Raw genomic sequence first — 17,427 nt, 5'->3', positions numbered from 1 at the left:
AAAGTAAGAGAACCCTAAGAATTAATAACTGGTTGCCAAAAATCAAGCTCCTCTTGTGGATAGCCTGCACATCGTTGGAGGAATTTTAGCCCATTCTTCCTGGCGATGCTTTAGCTCTGTCATATTCTTTGGCGTCTCATATTATGGCCTCAACCAGGAAACCAAGCTTCCTCTATTGGGAGGTCTGTTTTTTTTTTTTTTTTTTTTTTTTTTTTTTTTTTTTTTTTTTTTTTTCCTTCCCCCCTTTTTCTATAAACCGTGTCCTTTCTACACCAGATGTAGTGCTGTGTGTTTTTTTTTTCCAAATAGTTCAATCTTAGTTTCATCAGTCCACAAAACATTTTGCCAATACCGCTGTAGAGTGTCAATGTGCTCTTTTGCAAACTTCAGGCATGCAGCAATGTTCTTTTTAGTAAGCAGTGGCTTCCTTGGTGGTGTCCTGCCGTGGATACCCTGCTTGTTCAGTGTTTTACGTATTGTAAACTCATGAACAGAGATGTTAGCAAGTTCCAATGATGCCGTCAAATCTTTGGCTGTCATTTGGGGTTGTTTCTTTACCTCATTGATGAGTCTTTGTTGCGCTCTTGGTGTCATTTTGACTGGGCGCTCACTTCTTGGTAGAGTAGCAACAGTCCCAAAGTGTCTCCATTTGTAGATTGTTTGCCTAACTGTAGACTGGTGAATTTCTAAAGTCTTTGAAATAACTTTGTAACCCTTGCTAGCTTTATGTAAATCAACAATTCTTGATCGTAGATCCTCTGAAAGATCTTTTTGGCGAGACATGGCTCACATAAGCGTGTTCTTCTTGTGCAGCACAAACTCCAAAAGTTTGAGGGGTTTTTATCAGTCAAAGTACCTGTAGTCCACACCTCCAAACTTATTATCTTAACAAGACTCCAGGTGTGCTAAAACCTGACTCCAATTAGCTTTTTTGAGGTCATTAACTCAAGGGTTGACATACTTTTTCCACAAGCACTATGAGGTTTTTTTGGTTGTTCTCAATAAAGACATGAAAGATCAAAAAAATGTTGTGTTATTATTTTAGACACATTTTATTTGTCAATACCCTTGACTTAGATGAAGATCAGATCACATTTTATGACAAATTTATTCAGAAAACCATGAAATTCCAAAAGGTTCATATGCTTTTTCTTGCCACTGTATATGAACATGCTGTGCGCAGTTTACTGATGTTACCTCACAGGATTTTTGGATATTCAAGTTCAAACATCCAGCTCATGCGGAGCTACCAATGTGGCAAGTTGTCCTGCTGAGGAAGCTGCAAACCCACTGAACACAAAACTGTGAGGAGTGGCATGCAAGAGCGCAGTGCAAGAAAAAAAATCGAAATAAGGTAAAAGGCAATAAAGCCCAAAATCTACTTAAAGAACCCCTCAGCGAAGACCTTCTGAACCCTGACTGCTTCAACAAAGTTCAAAAATTAAAGCCTGAGTGATTATTGGCTCCGGCTGGATTTGAACAAACCTGAGCCTATGGATCCTTAGTTTTCAGAGCGTGGCACTCTCAGCGGCACTCTTTGTACTTCCAAGCCCACCATCCAGGCTGCAGTAGTGGCTATTGATGTGAGTCTGTGCCGGGGACAATAGCCTTCCTGATAGTTGGATTACTGAGCTCTAAAGCAGGAGACTAATCAGGCCCATAATGACCCCTCTGATGGATGGACTTTCTCTGTACTGAGCCTGAGCTCTGAGCTGAAATGGAGCTTGGCTGAATAGGAAGCAGGACCCTTGGCTTTCAATTACTGTCTCGGGGAGAACACTTTGAGCCTCTGAAAAACCCCTTGGGCTCCTCTGTTCCCCAGCAGAAATAGAAGTGAATTAGATATTTTTTCTGATCAGCCGTCCAGCTTGGGAAGGCTAATAGCTCAGCTCTGTTGTGAAGCAGATGGGAGGCTGGGTGCTTTAAGTTTAGCTCTCCTCCCACTGAGGACAATAAGCCCTCAGTGGGATTAGAAAATATAATAATTTGTTTTGGGTTTTCTTTTTTTAAGTAATACTCAATATTCATAGTCTGTGATAACATTATAAATTGATCTGATTTCTGTTAAAACTGGCGCCCCATGTCACACGACCCCGATGTTTACTTTTGCCACATGCTTTCTCATTTTAAGCACCATGTCTCATTGTGATTAAATTAAAATTTGTTGCAGATATGATAACAATTCTGTGACTTTCACTTACTGTTTGACAAGTCCATCAGCCTGGCCTGTTCAACCCTCCCTCAGTGGAATTATGGAAATATGAGAGATGACAATGTCATTGTCATTACAACAGCATGACCATCACGGCCGGCAGCTAGCCGATGTTTTATGGATGACGACGACTCTGTCTCGACAAAGTCATTTATTTCTGTTTTTGTGGAATGCAGCCAAAAGCTCTCAGTACATCATCAACTCTATTTACAGTCCATCTCAGACCTGCTGGCTCAAAGCCCTTTGGAGGTGTCTGATTATGCACTATTCATGCATTTGTTCTTAAAAGTGCTGCGGCTAAGGAAAAGAATAATGTTGTTTGCCTTTGTTTTTTTCCTAAAATATATTTTGGCCAACATTAGGGTGTGAAAAAATGATTTTCTGCAGCATCGGCTAATGGCCCTCACTTATCCCAACCAACAACCCATCGTCTCCTGTCCTAAATTGAATTGCCCAATGCATTGAAAAGACTAGAGGCATTCTGGTGGCAATTATACAAGATAGATCCAAGTCAATTCTTTGTAAGAATATACAAGATGCATTCAATTTAAAGTATTTCACGTCTGCATGTGTTGACCATTGAAATGGTCTATAGCATGGACCAGGTCCGAACTTGGGACTTGAATATTCAGACAATTTTCCAAATTCCTGCTGATTTGATGAACACTGATTGTGGGTAAAACTGGGAACTTTGTGTGCCATTTTATAAGATTGCAAAGGTTATTTTCCTTCAAGTAAACCAATCCCAGAATTGTTGATGGTGTTGAAGATATACAGTATATCCTTAGGAAGGTGACATTGCATTAGCACTAGGCTAAACTTTGCACCAGAGCTAAATCAAGAACTCACAGACCATCAGAAACTCTTACAATGAATCAATGAATTCAGCAACCTCCCTTCATCTCTGATATTTGTTTAGTTCACATTCTCAGTTTTCTCTCAACAGTCTTTTTTCTCGTCAGTCATCAAATAAATTCTTGCTTTCCCAGAGATAAAAAAAAGCAGAGAAATTTCCTCAAGCATTTCAATTTCTTTGCACCTGTCTGAGGGAGATGAGGCTGTCTGTCTATCTAATGGGGCAGCACAAATCTCACTCAGAAAAAACTCATTAGATTTGTGTGTTATTCAAGACAGAAAATTAGAAAATTACCAAATGTGGCTGCAGCTGCAGGATAAAGAGTCAGAAAAAGTTTGAAGTCTGGGGAAATCAGGAGTTTTGGCAAACTTGTAAATCCTAAAAGGTTCCTGTGACCTCCTTTATTTTGTAGAGTGTGCTGTGTTCAGAATCAGAGTGTCCTTGAGAGACCTTGGTGGTCATCGGGAGAGGTTAATAATCTCCTGGATGATGTGGTCCTCTGAGTAAAAAGCCTGCCATGCTGACTTATGTGTTTTCTCTTCCTGAGTAAACCACTGCTAGTCTGCGATTCTTTGCTTGCTACACTGACATAGTGTGATTTGGATCAGCCAAGCGCAGGCAGAAAAGCCACAGATGGTCTGCAGGTTGTTATCTGCAAACACAGACAGCCTCACATGCCCACACACTTATTCTCATACACCTGTGCACACTCTTACAATCTATTACCACCTACTGCCACAGTATTTATGCCATTGTATTGATCTCCTGCAGTAAATGGTTGGCTGTGTGTATATTGTGTTCTCCTAAAAAGACTGGCCTGATTTGAATATTTTATTTAAGTTTTGATACTACTTTTATTAAGACTTTATTAATGGTTAAGAAGTAATTTATGCTTTGTAACTAGTATTTACAAGTTCTGGGTTTCTGATTCCAAGGCAGCTTTTCTAAAAAATCACAATGTATGTTGCAAAAAAATGCATTTTTGTAAAAGTGAAAATTGCAAAAATGTTTTGGATACCTCAATTGAAATAGAAGGCAACTTGTTCCAGTGAGAACAAAATCTCACTGTTTGGAGGGTAAATGTGAGACAGCTACAAACAAGGAAGTGAGTTTGGTACGTATGGCATGTTGCACAGGAAACTACAATGATTGGTCAAGTTTGCGGAAAAATTGCTGTGATTAGACAAAATTGCAATATTGCACAGAATTCACAGGGATTGGTTGAATTCAACTTAATTGTTGCATTGCAACTTCCTGGAGGTACAGAGTTGTAGTGGAAAGTGTCTATAACATTTCTGTCTTGGAATATACTGTAGTAAATTACCTATGAGCTAATATTGACTTGGTTTCTAGTGCGTATCAAGAGTGTTGGTAAAATAGGCATATGATTGTTTTTCATGGATTTTCTTATTGTGTAGAGTTGCCCAGGCAATATCTGCCAACATAAACAGTTTTTTTTAGATGACCTTAGATCTTTTAACTTGGATGTAAAGTGTAGAAATTCTGTTTACAGAATAAATAGCAGGTTGGTTTTATAGGATGTCATACCTATTTTTATTTAGGCAACAGAGTGACTTGGTGAGTAAGAGGTCTAGTTTCAGAACCCTCACTGACAGCAGTCATCTTCCCTGCTGAAATGTCCTCGAGCGACACTGATTCATCCACTGGCTCTGTGTGCTCTCTGGAGCTGATCCTGATCTTTGTTCTTTGCTTTGGAGGCAGGGCAAGCAAAGCGATGAGTTACTCTGTCGCGGATCAATACAGCATCACAAAAATAAGTTTAATTCCAAACTTTCGCTGGCAGTTCTCAGACCGAGAAATACATTATTTCTGATTGGTGAAGCTGACTCCAGCTTTAGCACTCAGGTGACACAGCCGCTGATTGACAGAGCTTTACAACATTCTCCTGGGACTCACAAACCGGAGGTTACAGCAGATGTGGAATAAAACAAGCTACACAATCTGTAACAACACAAAGTGAAAGTGGCATCAGGCTGCACCTGAGGAACAAACAATCTGCTTCTGTTTTCCTTCACACATCAGTGCCTACATTTCACTGGGGTTTCTCAATTTGAGTTATACTTAACATATTGCTCAGTTTACCATGTTTGAAAGTAAATTTAATGTAAATAATTCTTGATTATGCCTACGCACCTATGGCTAATTCAAGCTAACATCTAGTTTACTTCTTTGATTGGATTTCACCAACAAACCATAGTCAATGTCACAGTGTTCTGGTGAAATTCACAGACAGATTTAAACTGCCAAAACCAACCACAGGTATGTTTCTGGAGGTTTTCAGTCTCACAGCAGATCTATGGCTGTGATGGCTCTGAAGGATATTGCTTGACAGATTTTATATAGTTTATAGTTACAGAGGTTTTAAGAGAAAAAGAGCTGAATAGTTGGCTGACAGCAGAGCTAATGGAAAAGTAGTGCAGAGAAACACCCCAGTATTTAGCACTAGTACCAAAGCTGGCCAAAGCATCTCAGAGATGCTTATTCATATTTATCTGTGTTGTTTTTTTCAGGTTGCTGACTCTCCTCACGTGCTGTCTGTGCCAATGACCTGGGTAAAAGAAGGAGGCATGGTACGACTTGACAAAAAATACCTGCAGACGGAGTACAAGGGAGTCAGCCTTGACGACATTGTCTACGCTATCGTCGCCTCGGATGGAGAACCTAAATATGGTATAAACTCATTAATGCTCACTCACATGTAATGTAAACAGATCACTTCAAAACAGACTCTTTAATACTTTAAAGATCTAAAAGACTTAATAGTCCTCAGTTTTTTTTTATTTTATTTTTCGTATTTTGGCTACAGTTTGGTTGACAACAGTTTTCTTAGGTTTTCACATTGTCTTTTCCTCAGCATATCATAATAAATGTCTGGGGAATTACAGTCATTATAATAATTGTGATGTGCTGTATAACAACTTAAAGAAACCGTTCATCCCCTCCAACTTCTCTGTCCAGGTGAGGTTGTGCTGGTGTCCATGCCAGCTGACGGCCCAGCAGAAGGGTGGCGGCCCTCGCTAACTGACGACAGAGGCTTCACACCCACAACTTCCTTCACACAACAAGATGTCAACGACGGCACCGTTTGGTATCGCCACTTTGGCAGCGGGACCAACGGTGACTCCTTCCAGTTCCAGGTCAGTGCTGATTCTTTTACAAAGGAAAGCTCAATTTAAAGCAGAACTTCAATAGAGAGGGTTAAAGTTTGTTCATTTAATTATTATTACTTGAAATACCACATGTATTTGTTTAACTTTAAAACTCAAAAGTAAACATATAGTAGATAGATTATGAGTTCAACTACAGTAGAAATTAAATAAAGAAGGAATACAGGAATACACTGTCAGGATAAACACATGACAAGGTTGTTTGTTACTTTCTGCTGAGTAGTAGTACTACTACTGTACTTATAATTTCAAAAAGCTGATAAAAGAAAATAAATTCACTGTGAGACGAGGAAACCTCAGGAGGCCATTTCTCTCAAAAGTAAAAAAAAAAAGGAGGAGATGGTGACAGAGACGCATGTTGGCGTCCTTGTTGTTTTTTCTTTGGTGCCCTCTTCTTCTCTCTGGAGCTTTCTTTGAAGTTCACACTCTTACTCATGTTCCCATGTTCCTTTGTGTTTGCCTCATCTCTCTCCTCTTTTCCAGTCTTCAACCTTTCCAACATCTCTCCCTCTGGCTTGATTTATTTCTCTCCCCCTCCTCTTCCTCTCATGTGTCTCTGTCTCCCCTTCTCTTTTTCACCTCTATCTGCCTCTACTGTTTCTTCTATTATTTTTTCTTATAACCATGAAATTGTGTGGGTATACATCTATAAAACTGTGTGGTTTATAGCAATCCATAAAAAATGTTCTTCAGTCTCTGTTTTTATTTGAAAAGTTACAGTCTGCTCATCACTCAGCAGTTTTAATCATCAACCACTTAACAGTTTTCTCTCTATTAATGCAGTCAACATTTTAGCATGTCTCCTTTTCGTCCATTCTCATTTATTTTCTATCCCAACTCTTCTTTAAGAGAGTTCACTGTGGATTTCTTGTCCTTCAGTCCAAACCTTGGCACTAAACTTCCTGTGTGACTCATAGGCACTCAAAATCAACCCATAGCGACTTATCTTGATTAGCGTTAATGGCACCAAATTACTCGCAAATTGGCTCCAAATCCGAGACAATCCCAGTGTAAGCGATGCAGCATTCATCATGCAGCAGTTAGAGCGCTTTCATGCCAGTCTCTGCTTCACCTCGACTCCATTAGAAAAACAACAGAGGCAGCCAAAAGCTTGTAGCTACATCTAATCCCTGTCTTTCCCTCCGTCCAGCCCCCTACGTTTTGGCTCCATCCATCAGGGCAAATGTGTTTCAATTACACAGTGCTGAATTCAAATTAAATTTTCAAGTGTCTCATCATTTTGATGGGAAGTGGGAAAGCAGAGGCGAGGAGAAGCAAAACCTGTCACAAACTGAACCGCTAGGAGCATTTGTGCTGGTGCCGATTAAACTTGACAGTTTGTCAGGGTGGTATTATTGTCCTCCGCTCATTTTTATTGAAGAGTGTGGCGCCTTGTTAGAACTGATTATTTTGAAATTCACTCTGTAGGCTGCACAGTACTCTACACCTAAATCTTCTTATGCACCAACATGTGATTTTTCTAATCAAAACCATGTTCAAATCAGACAGATTTGGCGTTCCTGCAATTTTGTCTAGAGGGAGAAGTGTTTTCCTCACACTTGGCTTTTTTCTATTGTGTGACTTCTTACTGAACCTACGTAACAAAGAAACTAGACACTTATGCTATAAATGGATCAGATTATTGAAATGTTATTAGATTTTTAGTTTGTATATAGGACGAGGGGCACCTTGGTGGCCTTGGAGTTCAGGAAAGCAAAATCCCTTGTGTGATTCTAGAAGGAGACATTTATTGCATGTTGTCCCTATTTTTCTCTCCCTTCATTTCCTGTCATCTTTTTATCCTCATATCTGTATTAAAGGCATAAAACAGCCTCGAAGGCCCAAAAATACTTGAGAAAAAAGGGATGGAAAGAAGAAAGTGTGCTAAGGCACGGTTTTTATTGCAACCTAAGGCCAGTTAGAGCCTGTTTATTACTTTGTGTCCACTTCAGAAACTGATAGAGCTTGAGGACTGAAGGTGGGGAAAATGCATTACTTTATTCCCAAGCCTTGCATTTGTCTTTGTTTTTACAGCATAATTCCCTCATAGATATATCACCCAAAAAATCTATATTTTTTATTTGTGTAAATCTTTCCATCATTGGGCCAAAACTATGACAAAACCGTGGTTGTACAGGATTTACCGTTAAAGCTGCTATAAACTGGCAAAACGTTGCCCATTTAAACACAGAGCAACATTATTATTAATTTGGAGTTGTGTTTTTGTTCGTAATATCAATGTATTTTTGTTCTCGTCTGGTCACAGCTTCTCTTACTCCTTCAGTTGTTTTTGTGCTGGGCAGCCTTGAATAATTGGTAATATAAAGGTATAAAGATAATTAGTGGATGCTTAATAAATACGTAGGCCTTACCCTTGTTTATTTGCCTTTGCCCTTGAAAGTCTATGCACATTCAGATTCAAGAGGTTTATTGTCACATGCCACTGTACCCCAACAAATTGTAATGGAAATCCAACAAAAGCCACACAAATTTGTGAAGCTGCACTGCACAACAAACTGTGATGGCTACAGCTGAAAACAAGAGAAAACAGCACACAACAGCCTCATGTTTACTAGCTTTACAGTGCCTTACACCATCTTCAGATTAAGACTGAAGTTGTTTTTCACTTTGAAGAACTTACTACTGTAGAAGTGCAGATGGGACTCTCCTTGTTTTTCCTTGACAAAGCAGGCATATTTTAACTTCTTGTCTCATGCAATTGTAATGTAAGATTTATTGTATTTCAAATTATATAACATATAATATTTGTAATTTATCTTGAATGAGATCAAGTGAATAATCAATCATTTTCTCGCTACAACACCACCTTCAATAAATCCAGCTGACTCAGCAATGACTCTCATGGTTACACAGTACTTGTGACTGGTGGCGCTGACTCCAGGCTTCATGCCGGTGTTACATTACTTCTGACTGACAGAGCTGACTTCAAGTTCTTGAACTTTCTCTCCCCCAAATGCCAGTGATGTGACAGGAACAAGCATCAGCAGCAGAATAAGTAAGTGGCGACAAATATTGGCTTTTAGAGTGAACAACGAGGCGGCTGCTGTTGTTTATGTATATCAGGGGACTAAATAAGTTACGGCTACATATTGTGGAGAGCTTGGGTAACAGAATAGAGCACTTGTGACACAGTTTAATATAAAAGTTTTTTTTATTTTAAGTAGTGTGGGCGGAAAGGAGCAAAGCCAGAAATTCAAGTGTATCTTCCTTCCAGACACGAAGGCAGAAGGGATTAGACTGATCCACCAGCTTCTCCATCACGTATCAGCAATTCAACTCCACATTATCTTAAATTCTAATTTAAATCATCAGCTCCATTATAAGCAAGCAAAAGTACAGAGGTCAAATGTCTTAGCCTCAGCACAATGCTGGAGAGAGACACTGTGCTGGGGAAGAAGAACTAAAAAAAGAGAGGGCAAAAGAGGGCAAGCTTTTTCTGTAAAGAAAGGTGGATTTCTTGTGCTGAGGTGGAGTTCTTTTCTTTGACTGTTCAGCAATGGTGGTTAGTAATGCTCATGCAGACTGTCCATCAGAAGAAAAACAATTGTATTTGATGTTTGTCTAAAACAATCAATGTATGTGTATGGTTACCTAACAAGGTAAAAATTACTTTTCTCTGTCAGCAAGAAAACAAACAAGTAAAGGTAGTGTGAATCTTCTAACCTTTTGACCACCGAATATTGAGAATTTGAAAAATAATGATATTTCCATAGTGTGAAATATTGCCTGACAACGACTGCTGCATGCCAACGTCAAATAGTTATTGAAAGGAAGGTTGCAGAAAGTTTCGAAGAAGGAACAATTTTGAGAGTGACAGAGGATGTCAGGTGTTTGGAAAAGAGGGGAAATTATCATTATTTTCAATTTACTTCACAGGAAGATCAGTATGAGGTGTACTTTCTGTCCTGGTTCAGAAACAGCTGCTTGCATTCAGAGACTCCATCTGTGTTCTTTTATGCACTTCACATTTTGAAATATATTTTAATGGATTTTAGACAGTCATTTAAAAGTAATCATGATTGCAGTTGCTTCTGTAAGAGCATAACTGCCCCAACACTGGACACATTAATACTTAAACACGGTCAGCTGAGCAATGAGATCATTATACTGAATTTTACTCAAATTGGCATCTCCTCCATTAATATTCCTGTGGTGTAGACAGTGATTTGTGGAAAGAAACTGCAGAGTAGCCTGATGCCAGGTTCACTTTATGCTGTCACAGTTATTTGATTGTTGCTTGTTTTCATCACATCTGTTGAATCTTACTTCTGGTGGTCCTCGAGAGCCTGTCATCAGCTCTGTCACTCAGAAATAATGCATAATACACAGTAGTCCGTTGGCAGTGGAAAAACTGGTGTTTATTGAGATAATGTGCTGCAGATTGAGACTTCTAACTCCAAGATAAGAGTAGAGGGTGCATAGAGGATGAAGATAAGGGAAGAGATGTATGTCTAGATCTGTTCAGTGTATTTTCTTGAAGACAAGTTTTCTTGAAGAGGTTTTCAGATATAAGATTTTGTGTGTCTTTTTGTGTCTGCAGGTTTCCACAGAAGCAGCCCCAATCATACAGAGCGATGCCCAGACCTTCACCATAGGAGTCCTGCCTCAGATTCCAGGATTCCCCCAGCTGGCCCCCGACTGCGACCTACAGATCACGGTGAGGGATCAAAAAATGGCGAACTTACTTCTGTATAGTAATGCATGCATGTCTGAGGAACAGATGGGTTGTATAGGAAAGGTTTTTTGGAAATATTATTTGTATCATTATATTTTCCCAAAAAGAACCACCAGAAATGATCCAAAGGAACAGTAACATATTAAACATACAGTTCTCCACCTCTGGCCAATGTCCCTTCCCACATCCTACATTATAACCTACTATCCAACCAAATAAAGCTGGCCATATATATATTTAAGTGAAATATAAACTATAATATAATAAATAAATGAACTAATTTCAATAACAAGTGAAAGGCTAAGAAAGCTAAAGACTTAAAAAGTCAAACAAAGTGTTTATAATGTATGCAGTATATTGTGAACTCGTACTATATCCCCATCTGAGTGGATCACATGTTTAAAAATCAGAAGTCAAGCTCTGAGATGTGTCATTAATATTTTATGTGTGCAGAAACTTTTACTGAAAACTTTATTTCTAAAATAAAATCAGTTTTTGAACCAGGAAATCCCAATGTGCTACATATGGCTTATTGAAGTCAGACTTACTTTACGTTGCTGTATTTCAGGCTCCCCTAATTACCATTAACTTACACCTAATTATTACTTTCCTGGAATCTCCTGGAATGATTTTCTTTAAAAAAATTTGAACCTTGAAACTGCTGCAGTTGCCGTAAGGAACAAAGAAACTGCTTGTTGTGGGGTTTGTTTTCTATTTGTTTGTGTATGTGGATCCCTCAGTCCCCCAGTTCTGATCACATGTGGTATAACAGGGAGAGAAGATATAGTAGCTCTTGTTTTACCCCTGTTCTCACCTCAGCATGTGTGTAACCGATGTGTGTACATTGGACTGTGTGTGTGTGTGTGTGTGTGTGTGTGTGTGTGTGTGTGTGTGTGTGTGTGTGTGTGTGTGTGTGTGTGTGTGTGTGTGTGTGTGTGTGTGTGTGAGCAGGCTCTGGAGGATCGGGTGACTGAGATAACACCTTCAGCTCTGTCTTTCGTTGACTCTGAGACTCCCAGCGAGAAGCTTATCTACAACGTCACTAAAGCCCTTCCGCCAGGACAAGGTCAGCCACACACACATTACACGTGCACACACACGGCTACAGCCTGTAGCGTGTAGTGTGTACTGTAGTCTCACTTATGTGTCTGTGAGTAAGGCAGTGTGATTCATAGTTTGCTGGGATAAAGCTACTCAATGATACAAAGTTTTTATTAACATTTTCCTGGTATGAAAGTGGAAAAAAGAAGGAAGAAGATATGGCGCCCTGGTAGCTAACCCGGTAGAGCACAGCACCATAAGGCCAAGTCCTTACCGCAGCGGTCTGTGTTTGATCCCAGAACCTTCGCTCCATGTCATCCCCTCTCTCCCCCCTTTCTGTCTCTCTTAAGCTTTTCATATGCAATAAAGGCAAAAAAGAAAGAAAAAAAACAGGATGATTTTAAATTCTTGTATGAACTTTAGCCTTAATGCCTTGCTTAATGGTTTAGCTTTCCCCACTTGGGAATATGAGCCAGAAACAAACATTGTGTTGTCTGCTTCAGGGCCATTATCACCCTCCAGAATTCTGTAACTCGAGCCATTAATTTCAGCAGTGGACCATACGACAGACTGGTGTATCGTTTTCAGCTCTCCGTCTAATGAAAGGGAAAAACGATTTACAATGGGTCATATTCATCAACTAATGGACTGATAAATCTGTGTGGAAATCATTTTGAACAGAGCCAATGAGGAGGAGGACAGATTCAGATGAAACAGCAACATTTGTCATGAGCGTTTTATTTTCTGAAATTAGATTTGAACTTGCCATCCAGTTTGTGTTATATTTGTTCTGAGTTAAATGTTCATGTTATGTTTAGTGTGTGTTGGCTTTGAGTTTACACTCTCTGCTGCACTAACGTCCCTGAGAAAAAGTGTTTATCAGATTCTGCTCAGATTTTGCTTTTCAGTCATTGGGATGTTCAGTCATGTTAAATAGGTAATAATTGAGAAATCATTATACCATTAATCTACATCCTGTTTTGTTCTATTTTATTAGACTTTAACTTGAACACTAATATTTAAATGTTCTCCTATGAAATGACAAATGAGTTAAACAAAAAATTTTTAGGTGTGCAGCTGCTTGGGAGACATAACCTCATTGGGTTATATGTTAATGGGTGAAACCTTTTTTATTTACTATGGTATGAAGCTATGACTGGCTTCAAAACCCTAAAAAGAAAGCAGAATATAGAATTTCAATGGAATTTCAAAATCAAGATGTCAGTGGCATCTTCTTTTGAATCATTCCTAACCTTGGTATATGTAATGATCAGGTCAGCAGGTTAGCTAACTAGGTTACCTAGATAGATAGATAGATAGATAGATAGATAGATAGATAGATAGATAGATAGATAGATAGATAGATAGATAGATAGATAGATAGATAGATAGATAGATAGATAGATAGATAGATAGATAGATAGATAGATAGACTAGTGTGGCAAGTTTATATTGATTATGATTATCAGGGGAGAAACACACCAGCCACGCACTATTGTTTTCTGTGTAAGTCCACACACCAGTGGTGCAAAGACACAAATGTTAATGGGTTGACACCCATTAACACAGTTGTATCCCAAATGAGCACACCCCAACTTCTGTACCTTCACTTATTTTTCTGTTTGTCCAATGAGTGCCACATGTTGATTGCTAGTCTTGAATCTAGAATATTAGTCTTCTCTTACAGCCTGTCTTTTTCCCCAGCCTTTAGTATAGTGTTATCCATTAAAAAAACTGTGTGGTCCTTTGGCTCTGTCCCCAGATGAGATTATTTTGACCCCCCGAATAGCTCTGCCTCTGAGAAACAATTGTGAATCTAATACTCCAGCGTAGGATAAATGTTACAAGTGAATTTCTTATCCCACTGCTTTCCCCTAGGTGCAATCGAGCATCGGGACAGACCGTACACACCGGTGAAACATTTCACTCAGGCCGACGTCAATAATGGCAAGATCATCTACAGACCGCCACAGGCCCCTTCACACCTGCAGGAGCTCTACCAGTACTCCTTCATCGGTGAGATACACACACTCACACTCCAAGAACATAATATAACTGTGATTACAATGATGATGTGATTAATACAAGTAGTCTCACACACCAACTTTCAGCTCCTGTATAACACTCTGATGATTTAATGTAATTTGGAGAACTTGCCAGCTGTGTCTTTGTATAATAGTGTAGCTTTCGGGAGACAGGACAACTTGGTCAGCTTGGCCATTAATGGAGAGATGCCTGCAAGCTAGTTCAGGCTTGATGAAACTTGAGCTGAATTGCTATACACGCATGGCATGCCTCACTCTCCATAATGACAAACCAAACACACCCTTCCAATCTGGCAGTCTGTTTAAACTGCAAACATTTCCCAGCTCTCCCTCTGCTCTGTCAATCGTTCTGTAAGCCCAACCACCACCCTTGCATCCACCTGTAGGCTCCGGCTAGGGGGTTTAAGGTATTTGCTCATCACTTCCCACAGATATGTTTACATAAAGATATTGGGGAGTGATGAGCAAATACCTGAAATCCCCTAGCCCGAACCTAGACGCCATAAACTAAGTATGCTATACTGCTGTAATAAACATTTCAAACATGAGTTTGAAAGTATAACAGAGACTTGGTTTCAAAAGTTAGAAGGTTTTTGGGGGGTTTTGTTTGGTTAAATTGTCTGATGTGTACATTCAAATCAGCAAATACAATTAATCTGTAATGGCTGCAGTGGTTTATGTTTGAACAGTTTCAGCCGAGCAGCCACATATTGATCTGTAGCTGAGCACTTCCTGTGGAAACACAATAAACCATCCTAGCTTGATAACGCTCTATTAGTTTTCTAGTTCTACAACATATAACCAATGGACTCAGCCACTGCCTATTATTTTCTGGTAAAGTTCTCATCATTGAATGTTTCACCTGCTGTCACTCACTATAGTGTTTTGTTAAAGGGGCACTCCACTGATACTACTGAGTACTACTCAGCCTGTGGAAACACTTATGTTGTGTCCTCTATATTACTTAATCTTGGCTTTAGACTTGGAGTCCACCATGCCAAATAACTAAAAGCATGCTGGGTAGTTTACAGTACCTAGAGTAGCTTGAGTCTGCACCATTGTTAATTTGGTCAGAGCGTTTTCACTTAATGTGGCGACAGGGATTGAAATGATCTCCTTGTAATGTCTGATGAAAATGCTGCAATTTCTGTACAAATATCAACAAATATGTAACAATATCAGTTTAGAAAACTTGTATCTTGATGATGATTCGACTCATTTGGCACATGTCATTATTGGTTTTCCTGCCCTACATTATAAAACCCTGGCTCATATACTTTCACCGAGTTATCAACAACAGCCTTAGCCTGCATGATAAACATTTTAACTGGAAGTTTTACTGTTTTGAAAACAATCTGCGGACTGGCGAGACATTTTCAAAGTAAATCTTAGCCTTTTTTAAGAGACGTGCATTCCAAAAGATAATCCATAATCCAAGATCAAAGTTTACTTTAGTTTCTCGTAATCTGGGTTTGTGGAGCTCCAGCAGAAAGCTTTGCATCAGTAAATCATCCTCACTGCCTCCTAAGTTTTATGCATTATAGCATCATCCGTTCAGTTTTTATGTTCGCTGCTGCACCCTGTCAACTCTGCCTGAATCCACTGTTTTTTACTTTTATTACCTCACAGCTCTTTACATTTTTTTTTAAAAATCCCAACAGGCCTGCCGGAGTCGCTGAGCGTCTATTTCACAGGTAAATACTTCATCTTCCTCAACTCTTCCCCACATCCTACATATTTTTCTTCCACCTCCTCTCATCTTTTCATGCCAAATCCTCTCCATCCCCAGTCCTTTTTTCCCTCCACCTTCAATCTTCCTGGGGCTCCCCGGTAGCTCATAGGGTAGAGGGCATACCACATATGAAGGCTCAATCCTTTCCACAGCAGCTCTGGTTCAGCCTGATCTCTTTGCTTCATTTCATCCTCTCCCCTTTCTCTCTCTCCCCTGCCTTTCCTGCCTCTCTCTACTGTCACTGTCAAATGAAACCAAATGTCAAAGGAAATGTTAAAAAATAAATAAATCTTCTCTGGCTACTCCCTTCTATCCTTGATGTGTCTGACTGAAATATTCTCTTTCCTCAATCTCCTCTCCATCTCTTCTTCGCTCTCCCCTCCTCTTTTTTTCTTCACCGTCGCTCTCTTCCTTGTCTTCCCTATTCCCCTCTACTTTTATCTATGTTGTGTTTTCATCTTTCTTGTTGTGACCTTTTTTCCTTGCTTAATTCTCTCCCCTCCTCTTTTCCTCCGGTTCCCTCGTTTCCTGTCCTCTGCACTCCCCACCTTTGATTTCATCTTTTGCTCTTTTGCTGTCCTCCCTTGATCTCTCCTTCCACGTCCTTTCCTGTTTCTCTTCCCCTTCTTTTAATCTTCACTATAAATGTCCTTTCTTTTTCCTCCCCTTGGATTTTCTTTTTCTCCTCTGTTTCCTCCATGCTGTTGTAATCCTTCCCCAATTTTTCTCTTTTCCCATCTCCTTCTCTACACTTAATCTCTCTCGTCCTTCCTTCCTCTTCACTCCTATACTTCTCTTCCTGCATTTCGCCACTGTCACTTCGCTCTTTGTTACTCTTATCACTTTGGCACTGATCTGGATCGACTGGGCTTTCAGATCCACTGTGATTTTCTGTTCTGGTTCTTTGACCTTCAACCCGATAAGACCAAGTCTCCTCTGTTTACTTCTAGTTTGATGAATCACTACTGCACTCTAACTCCATCCCCAACAGGAGCTGTTTGGGAAATATGTGTTTACCGGTGTTCAGAGGCGTCGCCAAAGTGCTTTACACTTTAGTGAAGGCCTTGAGGCACAGACACACACACACGCACACACACAGTAGTCTCTGATGCTTTTATCCTCCATTCATCCTACTTCAGTTTTGCCTAAGACCCAAGTGTACTGTACAGTTCTGAGGTATTTATGCCTGACTTGAGTATTTACATATTGTGCAACTTTATGTATCTATAAATTAAAACAAAAATTATTTAAATGCAGTTTTTTATCCTTAAAAAAGTGTCTCTCAAAGATTGTGATGTGCATTTTTCACCATGTTCTGACATTTTAAATCAAAGTTTGAAATGATGTATCATTTATTTGAAATGTTGAAATGCTCCTCAGTGCAGCCCTACTGTACACTACGTTGATGGCTGTCAGAATTAGTTCTGTGGAGATCAAGACTTAATATATAAATCTTATTGAAAGCATAAACGACCTGAGAACATAATGAATAAATTACAAAAAATGTAAATAAAACTGTAAACGCTGCTTACATGTTAAAGCATTAGTGCACACTCTCACACTTTGCAAGGGGCCATTCATCACAATCAGTATTTTACATTTAGATTACATTTTGAAACTTAATTAAGTCTGAATCAAGTTTATCGCCCAAGTGTGT

General features: G+C 39.4%; 1 protein-coding gene across 2 annotated transcripts in view; it reads left to right on the top strand.

The window, feature by feature from the left end:
* Nucleotides 1–17,427, top strand: part of fras1 (Fraser extracellular matrix complex subunit 1) — a 229,714-nt gene that overhangs the window by 164,897 nt on the left and 47,390 nt on the right. For both annotated transcript variants that reach the window (XM_051422880.1, XM_051422879.1), the window contains exons 29-34: nt 5,600–5,759; nt 6,048–6,226; nt 10,818–10,934; nt 11,904–12,018; nt 13,872–14,009; nt 15,700–15,732. In XM_051422880.1, the coding sequence (XP_051278840.1) occupies nt 5,600–5,759; nt 6,048–6,226; nt 10,818–10,934; nt 11,904–12,018; nt 13,872–14,009; nt 15,700–15,732 (742 nt within the window). The remainder of the gene's footprint in view (nt 1–5,599; nt 5,760–6,047; nt 6,227–10,817; nt 10,935–11,903; nt 12,019–13,871; nt 14,010–15,699; nt 15,733–17,427) is intronic.

Source organism: Dicentrarchus labrax, unplaced genomic scaffold (genome assembly GCF_905237075.1).
Source record: "Dicentrarchus labrax unplaced genomic scaffold, dlabrax2021, whole genome shotgun sequence".
Lineage (NCBI taxonomy): Eukaryota > Metazoa > Chordata > Actinopteri > Moronidae > Dicentrarchus > Dicentrarchus labrax.
This window is presented reverse-complemented; position numbering and strand designations above follow the sequence as displayed.